This window comes from Mesitornis unicolor, unplaced genomic scaffold (genome assembly GCF_000695765.1).
Source record: "Mesitornis unicolor isolate BGI_N332 unplaced genomic scaffold, ASM69576v1 scaffold10439, whole genome shotgun sequence".
NCBI classification, from domain to species: domain Eukaryota; kingdom Metazoa; phylum Chordata; class Aves; order Mesitornithiformes; family Mesitornithidae; genus Mesitornis; species Mesitornis unicolor.
In genome coordinates this window covers 1-9079 of record NW_010208037.1, presented here as the reverse complement: position 1 = coordinate 9079, position 9079 = coordinate 1, and the positions used below count along the sequence as shown (strand labels likewise).

Here is a 9079-nt window from a genome sequence, read left to right as displayed (position 1 = left end):
AGCAGGAAAGATCGGTCATGGCAACACTGAATTAACAAAAGGATTACTTCATTGCAAGGCTTCGTTAGGTAGCACTAATGTCAGAGGAACTGAAGATTTCTGATTTAGGAAGGGAAGAGGCTATAAATATTTTAAATCCTTCTTTCACAAAGAAAAAGCAAGGCAAAGCCCTCTTCCTTTTGCTGCTCAGTTTAAAAGGCAAATGAAGTGCACATCTGATCCCTTCCTGTCCCCTGCCAATACCCAAAGAGATTTCTGCTAAACTAACAAACACCATCATGAAATACTCCCTATTTTACTCTCTGTATTGTCAGGAGATGACAACAAGATGACACACTTCACCAAGACTGAGCAGGCCGTAATAAGTAACCATTATCCCAATTACTTTACACCCACTCTTTGCTGGTACTATCATGCACGGCTGCTACGGATAGAGGAGCACCAGGAGCTCTGTGCAGCTGCTGAGATGAAACACACAAATCAGCTGTATTTGCATGGCGTTTCAAACCCCATCTTCACACAGTGTTGGCAGAGCACACTGAAACTAAGAGCAAGTTTAAATCAAGTTCTCATTGAAGAAAACAGACAGACCTTGAGCCTCCACAGTGGGTATCCCAAATTCGGGTCTCTGTTAAAAAACCTGCTTGTTTTTGTTCCCGCACTGAGAAGATACTCCGCTGGAAGGCCTTGAGTTTGTGAAATGTAACGAATCTAGGAAAGAAAAGAATGAAGACTCTCAATATAAAGGACTCGAAGGTAATGGAGCAATTATCAGCCAGGTTTGTTCACAGCAAATAGGAAATAACCAGTCAATAAAGAACACCCAGCAAACTGCAACTGCAGTTAAATTAAAGGGACCATCATCTCAAATATTTTTGAGGTCACTTAACTTTTTCAGTCACATTATCTGCAGAAGAGTTAGAACAAGCAAGCAAGACCAAACCTCCAGTACAACCAGATTCGTTCCAGCGTGCCAAAACAGCTGAACATTGCAGGGCACTTAACTCACTGTTACAGCTTGTGATGCACATGAATTTATTGACTCACTCCTCATTCATCATCTGAAATGTCAGCAGGTGAGTACTGTATCCACACAACAGTTCAGCTAAGAGTTCTGCTCTTTTTTTGAGACATAACTTGCTTTACAGCCAAATGGCGTTTGAAAAATAACTGTAGATCCCACCCCAACCCCTGAACTCTTTCCTGGAGAGGTCCTCTCACAAGTTCTGCCCGAGCTTTCACTTGCTGCTGCAGCATCTCAGAAAATACAAGAGCAAGTCATCTCTAGCTTCCAAGGGCAATTCAGATATTGAAATCAACCACACAAAGTCACACCTCATGTGGCCTCACAAAGAACTGCAAAATGCTGTCTATTGAGCAATGGAAAAAGCACCTCCTCCCCACCCACCAACTTGACTAGATAAGGTTCTCAGAATTACACAAAACTCACTGTGCAAGGAAACCACCACGCTGTACTTCAGTTATTTCCTAACTCATCCTGCTCATTGAGGTACCACTGTGTTTCCTTTGGAAATTTACAGTGCTGGGAAGATGTAACACAAGAAAGTTTTCAAACTTAGTAAGTCTTCAGGTATTTTACCACATAAGGAAAACTGTACCAAGCACTGTAACAAGATACCCCCATGAAAAGCACAGTGGAAAAGTTGCCCTCAAAACCCCTCTCACATAGACAAACCTTTCCTCTAGACTTTTTGTCCTTTTACAGGCAGCTGACTAGCCCAGGTAATAATGCTAAGTATCCACGGAAAAAACTAATTAGTTCAAGATGCCTTTTCAGACTTTTGCCCTTGTGTTTCAGAGACAGCTTGGGGCCCACGCTTTGCATCAGAAATGAAGGCTGCTGTAGGTATTAACAGGACAGGAATGATAGGTTTCCCTGTCTCCACGCGGAAAAACTGCCCTCACGGTGCAATTACAGAGGACGTTTCAAGCCAGGACGCACACGTCTCTTCTGTTTTGACAGGAAGGTGTTTCAACAGCTTTTGGGCTGGGAAGCCAGGGGGTTAACTATAAATTGACTTTAAATATTGGATGACTACATTCAACTCCAGTTAGAACACACAGAACTCTGTCTCTCCTGCACAACAACAGAGACAGACAGGCATTGGGAACACCAGAGAGAAAATGAACTTAAGATGACAGACAACAGCAACCTACACTGAACGAGGCTGATGCAGGATACACCGGGCTCAGAGGGTCCAGAGATCACTGTGGTTTCATTTGAACACCCCCACGCCACTCACCTGATCATACTCAGACGCTCCTGGATACAGAGGCCAGCCTAGAAACAGCTCTGCGATCACGCAGCCCAGCGACCACATGTCAATGGCTTCACAGAATGGTAAACCCAGGATGATTTCAGGAGCTCTGTTGGGGAAAAAGGGAAAAATGTAAAATCTTCAATGCTGAAAGCATGCAATTCTTTCCTATAAATTGCTCTGGATAACACCCCTCCTTCTCTCCTCCAAGCACAGGTAAACCTGCGTGAAACTAAGCGATTCACTTTAAAGCAGAAGACATTTCCTCGAGTGGGCAGACAGACCCCAACGTCTCCTCTGTCAGTGGCACAGCTGGACTCGTTTCATTGTCGCGGTGCCCTCCAACTCATAGGTGGCCTTTATGCAACTGTGGTATGAAGTTACTCCTTCAGTATCCACTTTAGTTACACCTGGCAGCGTGTATGGTGTGAGCACCCCCGAGACAGCGCACAACCCGCTCTAACAGAACTGGGGAGAAAAGCTATGGCCAGCGGTGCTCGGGCCGTTCTCGGAAAGCCTCATCCCCAGGTGAGCAGCTGCAGAAGCCGCCTGTTCTCGTGTGGGCAAGAACAGCATCTGCAGAGCCAGAAAAAGGAGCTCTGCCGAGAGCTGCTCGGTTTCTACCAGTGGGTTTCCATACGAGGTTTGTCTGGAGAGTTTTGAGTCTAAAATGGACAGAGAGAACACGGCTGGAGATCGTGCCCACACTGCAAGGCTGTGCTACAGGTTTCTGTGCACTGAACCACACCTAATGCAAAGCGCACCTGTCTGGCCTAGCCTTTACAAGAAGGTGATGAAAAAACCTCCAACTCCAGGCCTCTGCAACGGGTTGGGATTTCAGGGAGATTTCTGACTGGAACTGACTCATCGCACGAAAGGATGTTTTAGTACAACTCTGCACCTACACACAGCTCTGAAACAAACCCATGCCGTTCTCTCAGGCTGAATTCTGGTCATGCATTTGCATACAGCATAAAAACCAAGTGATGCAAAAACCATGTGAGTCGGTGTGGGAATTTACTCTGGAAAGTACAGGACACACAAAACCCTCGATCTTCTTCATGCGTAACTAACACAAGCTCAAAGGAAGACGGCCTGGAGTTTAGGACTTTTCTGTCTGTTTTCTGGTCGTGACTCGGGTCGCACACCCCAGGGCTTGCGTGACATTTCTCGTGTTACAAAGGGAATATTTCTGTTGTTAAAAAAGGCCCTGAAACCAGTTCTGATCTTTCTACAGAACTCTGAAAAACAGGGCTTGCATAACGCCCAGGTGTCAGTGGATGTGGCAGTCACCTTCCCCTGCTGCACACCCTGCCGTACCTCCCCAGTGCTTGCACCGAGTGACTCTCCAGTTAATCACCCTCCGTGTCACGGTGACACAGACACAGCTTTTGTTGTAGGTGACCACGCAGCTCCCATTAGCTGCTCTCCAAAACAAAAGCACTCAGCCCAGGCACGGTGCCCTGAGAACACAACCGATCTGTCCGAGAGGGCAGAGCTGACCCAGCGGCTGCGGCACCGAGCTCCTGCCTTTCTCTGCCGTTCAGCTTTAAAGCCAAGACCTGCTTCTGTTGCATCAGAGCACCCCAAAAACAGAGCCACGAGAGCCTTTAGCAATCAGAACAACAGATCATTTAAGCTAAGACATTCTGACACTCTTGACATTGACCTGTTGCTGCCTTCTTGTTTGTCTGTCCCTGGCAGCCGTCGACTTGGACTGGTTTTGCGTATGTGAAAATATGAAATGATTACGTAAATATGATAAGCATCTGATATTTGAATGCTGAATATCTGGCTAATAATGTAGATTGTAAAGAACTACACTAGAGTAGACTCAACTTTCTATAGGCTACCAGGTACAAACAAGAATAAGGAACACTGCATGCATCAGTTTCCACAGTTTGGACCAGCAAGCAAACTAAAAATCTAAGTGGTCTGTGGAGTAAGCAAAGCACGCTAACCCTTCACGAGTGCATTACAAACATCCCACCAATCCCAATGGAAAAAGGGGTTAGCAGCAAGATGGGACAGTTCGTCAGTCTTTAGCTGCACGCTGGAATAGACTTGTGGATACTGAAACCTCAACACCAAGATGACAACAAGTCGAGCTCTACAAGTTTACTCCCTGGAACTAAATAAACAAACTGCTCACGAGCCACCTGATTTCACCTTGATTGCAAGACAGAGCTGGTAAATCAGTCTCTCCCCCATCTCCTTTGACACCACCATAACTGGTGGCCTTACGAGACACGAGTTAAACAGAACAGGCAGAGGACACTTTCATAGCTGGTCTGTCAGAGATTAAAGTGATTTTACGATCTGAAGCTCTTTGAAATAGAAATCAACAACGCTCTTGCTCTGCACACGCGCTTGCCAAACTCTGACTTCCAGAGCTGGCAAATCTGCTCAGGCGCTCTCAGAAGAGGGAGGACTCACAGCAGTAGCGGAAAAATCCGAGACTTACTTTCAGCATTTCAAAACACACCGCGTTTACACACGGGTCTGCTTTGTGAAGAACAACGGGCCTGTACAACCGCAGCCAGCAATGCCCTGAACAACGTGATCAGCGCTGGGCCAGCGAGCAGAGTTCGGTCTGGCCAGCAGGGCTGGGACACGAGTGGGTCACGTAGCCCGGAGCAAGAGGTTGGAAACGGACACTCCTGTGCCCAGCAAGCTCCCCAGCGCTCAGTGCCACCTTCTCATGGCCCAAATTGCTCAGGATCTTCAGTCTGCTGGTGCCTCTACACTGACCCACAGGGAGCATCAGGAGGTGGGGGTCTGCGCAAGACTCCCACGATGGCTGTGCTTGCACACAGCACAGGACACGGGCAAACCTCACTCACTGAGTCGCAGGGACTTCAGTCTGCCCCAGGATTCTTCATTTCTGCAAGCTGTCTGCTTCCTTCTACTGTATGGCCCCCCCACGGAGAGCAAAAGCACCCATACCCTTCCACACCTGGTGCGACAAGCACATACTCTGGTTTCCAGGTCAGGAATTACTGCTAACAGATCTTGGCACCGCCACAGAAACCGGGCGCTGCAGAGACGTGCGGCTGCCGGAGTTTGTCTGCTCCCAGTCCATGCCTGGCTTCAGAGCCAAAGGATTCCTCACGGGCTCTTCTACTCGCACCAAACCAACCATGAAACAGCAGCAAAACTGCCCTTCGCGGCTGCAGAGGCAGCAGCGATGCCCGCGGAGCACGGCCGGGCCCAGCACCGCACCCCAGCCCCGAGCGTGGCTCCAGCTGTGCCGTCGAGGCCGATGAGAGCTGCCCGACTGCAGGGCTCTGGACAAGCTGACCAGCAGCACTGAGCACTATTAATAAAGGAAGGGTTTCTCCTTCAGGGTATATATATCAGAAAATTCACCTCAGAGGACCTGAGTTTGGCTGCTTCATGTGTCTCTACGGGAGACAGAGGCTTCCTAAGTGTCAGTAACAGCTATTAAAAACAAAACAGTGAACACAGAACGAGAAGTGTATTTTTAATAGCTGAGAGAGAACCAAATGAAGGACTGGTCTATACTGTTTTATTAAACACAGTCCTGAAAAAATGTCTAACGTAGAACTCATCTGAACACTAATTTCATGAGAATATGGTGAAAGCAATCCAGTTCTCCCACAACAAGCTGGTTTCCACACCATCTCTGTCAGTTCCTAGATTATGGATTTTGGTAATCACCACCATTAAGCTAATTACATATCACTAAATATTAGATTTCCACATCACAGCATTCTTAACTTCAGTCAAGCAGACAGTCTCAAACACCACCTAATTTCAGGTTATTTGCCTTTCTGGCAGCGTCAGTCACCCCTCGCCAGGGAGGCGGAAGTGGCTGGGAGCCGAGTGCCGCACACGAAGATGGAGCTCATGGCTTCCTCCCCAGCAGCCCCTTTGCGATATTTATCACCCCTTGCTGCTTTTGCCTCAGCCAAATCTGGTTTTTGAGATACCAGAAACTGGAAAGCGCTGAGCGCCTCCCTAGGCCGCTCTGCTCACATGTGCTGCAAGTCAGATCGAGCAGATTCTTAATCAGTGGTCACCTCTTTCAATGCAACAACAAAACTGATAACACATTTTAACAGCAAGCATTTTAACAGAGCTACGGCGCACCGAAGACAACTGTGGTACCAAAAATAACAATCAATCATCTAGGACTGGAAAGATTGATTGGTGCCAACAAGCTGAGTGAAGATCATGAGGAATGGATTAAGAAAAGCCTTTATCACACAAAAGGAATGGCACAGAAACCTGGTACTGGGCGTTAAAGGGAGAAAAAAACCCAAACCATCAAAACAAACCAACCAAAGGGGGTAGGGACACAGGGAGTACGAGAACAAACAGAACAAGCCCACAACAAGCCAGGGCTCCAAAGCGAAGCTAGGAGGACAGGAAAGACATCAAACAGGGCAGAGACACAGGGTGGGGTGGTGTCTCGAGGCCTCTGCCCTGTCCCAGCTGGAAGGATGAGATACTGGCTCAGTCTGGTGTCCAGTGAGCTCATGCTCCACTGAAAACAGCCCTGACGCACGGCACAGACCTTTCCATGGCCCTTTGATGCCACAAGTTCCTTCTGCATCCATTTACTGAAGCCTACTGCTCCTTACACTGAAATACACACTGTTGGCAGAACTGAGCTGGAGGAATAATTGGAAGAGAAAGCACAGCTTGCTTTGGCTACACAGTTTCTGAGTTGTAACATTTTTGCCTGTAGTTTATTTTGAATTCTTAGACAGCAGTAGGGTAGAGTCATTTCTACATTTTGCTAAGGCAAGCAGAGATAAAAGAGCTACAGGTCTCATGAACGGGTGACTTATCAAGGAAGTCCTGTGCTCCTGAAGTGGGTTCAAAGATTGAACCAGAAGAAAGGGGATAAAAAGGAATTGGCACCCCTTTGACTTCTCTCCCTTCTAAATGACCACGGTTAATGGACTCATTTCAGATCATGGCAAACAATCCAAAATGCACTACTTTAGTATCATACTGCTACTGCATACATCATCACAAACTAGGGACAGGGTAAAATCAACTTACTATGCTAGTCCGGGGAAAAAGGAAGGTATTGGACTGCATATTATGGGTCACGCTTGCAGAGCACAAGTTCTAATTATTTACATACAAATTTCAGAAGAGATCTCCAGGAAACATGCAGAACAGTGGCCAGGCCGCTCATTTCCGCCTCCCCCCTCAACCAGGATTAGACCCAAGGGCAGAAGAGTGAAGTGTTTGTAGAAGAAGCCCCCCCCGCACCCCACCAGGATCAGCTTTCCCCCACCTATGGAAGTGAGCGGGGTCAGTGCTTACCTGTAATAGCGCGACTGCAGGTAAGTGGAGCAGACGGCTTTAGACACGTGGCTGGCTGAACCGAAGTCTATCACCTTCACCCGGTAGGGCTGGCGCGCGGGGTCCACCAGCATGATGTTCTCTGGTTTCAGATCCGCGTGGATCAGACCCAGGCTCTTTAACTTCATCAGGGCAGTAGCCACTTGCTGCAGAATTGGCCGGATGTATTTCAGGGGCAAAGGGCTGAACTTGTTTTGCTTTAAGAAATCGTATAAGTTCTGCTCTAGCATCTCAAATACAAGGCATGTATGATTCTTGTGTTGAAAGCACTCATAGGAGCGAACGAAGTTATATTCGTCAGCATTCTCACTGCTCAAGCGGGAGAGGATGCTCACCTCTATCTGGCCCTGCCTAGCGTAGGAGGGATGGTTCTTCAGGATTTTGATGGCTACGATCTCCTTCGTGCTACGTTTCCAGCACTTCGCCACCTGCCCAAATGTCCCTCGACCCAGGAATTCCAAGACCTCGTAGCTGTTGGTCATAGAGCACAGGATCTCATGCTGGACCAGCTGATAATCCCCTTCACCACTGGAGCTGCTGCTTTTAGTGGTTACCGTGGTGGTTGTGGCCGCAGCACCCACCGCAGGTCTGTTTTGCAGCATGAGAGGTGGATGTTCCTCAATTATCTGCACACTACCGTTGCTGTCGACCTCTTCACTTTTCCTTTTTAATCCACATTTTTGGTACGGTTCCAGTAAAGAAACGTTGCTCCTATGCGTTAGGGTTTGGCTGCTCTGGAAGGACGCTGTCGCGCTGCTGCCTGTGCTGTCGGCCGCTGTCACCACAATGTGCTCAACTGAAGGAGCAGGGAGAAGGAGGTTCTGATCGTAAGCAGGGATGTTGAAATTGGCTACCTGATGAGAGGAGCTTGCTTGCCCTTGAGCTGCTGGGAGGTTTTTGCTGTGGGTATAATACTTGTCACTACTGCTCTGTCCTGAAACATCCCAGACAGAGGGCTCCACTTTCAGTTTCTTGGCACTGCAGAAGGCACTCGAGGATACTGACGGAGGGGAGAACACCTGCAGCTGTGAGGCCATACCTGGAAAGGGAGAGGAGAGCTCAGTAGGACTGCCTAGCAACAGGCTGTGATGGAAACACAAGAAACACAACGTCGGGTACTCTTCTGAGCACCGTACGGCACCCACTGCCTATGAAGGCAGCCTTTCTACATGCTGATCCTAAGGGCACCCACAGAGCAAGGCTCTCTGGTGAAATGACTGCATTTTGCCTCACTGCCTATAGCACAAGAAGCATACAGCTCTTTACCCAGCTTCCTGAAGGCGAAATAAATCCCAGCACCAGCGGGAAAACAGCACTGAGGAGCAGAAGGCAGCATGGAAGCAGAAAGATACTAAGGAAATGAGGATCCCTTTCCCCAGCCCGAAAGAGTTCCCCCTCAGCAGCACAGGCTCCGCGCAAGATCCAACCCCGGCCAGCCAGACCCCAACCGGCAACCG

At 48.3% G+C, this 9079-nt stretch overlaps 1 protein-coding gene across 1 annotated transcript in view; it reads right to left on the bottom strand.

Moving 5' to 3' along the window:
* Positions 1–8659, bottom strand: part of HIPK1 (homeodomain interacting protein kinase 1) — a 19847-nt gene extending 11188 nt beyond the window's left edge. The window contains 3 exon segments of the mRNA XM_010192346.1: positions 592–711; positions 2265–2388; positions 7584–8659. Of these exon segments, the coding sequence (XP_010190648.1) occupies positions 592–711; positions 2265–2388; positions 7584–8659 (1320 nt within the window).
* Positions 8660–9079: the final 420 nt, after the last annotated feature.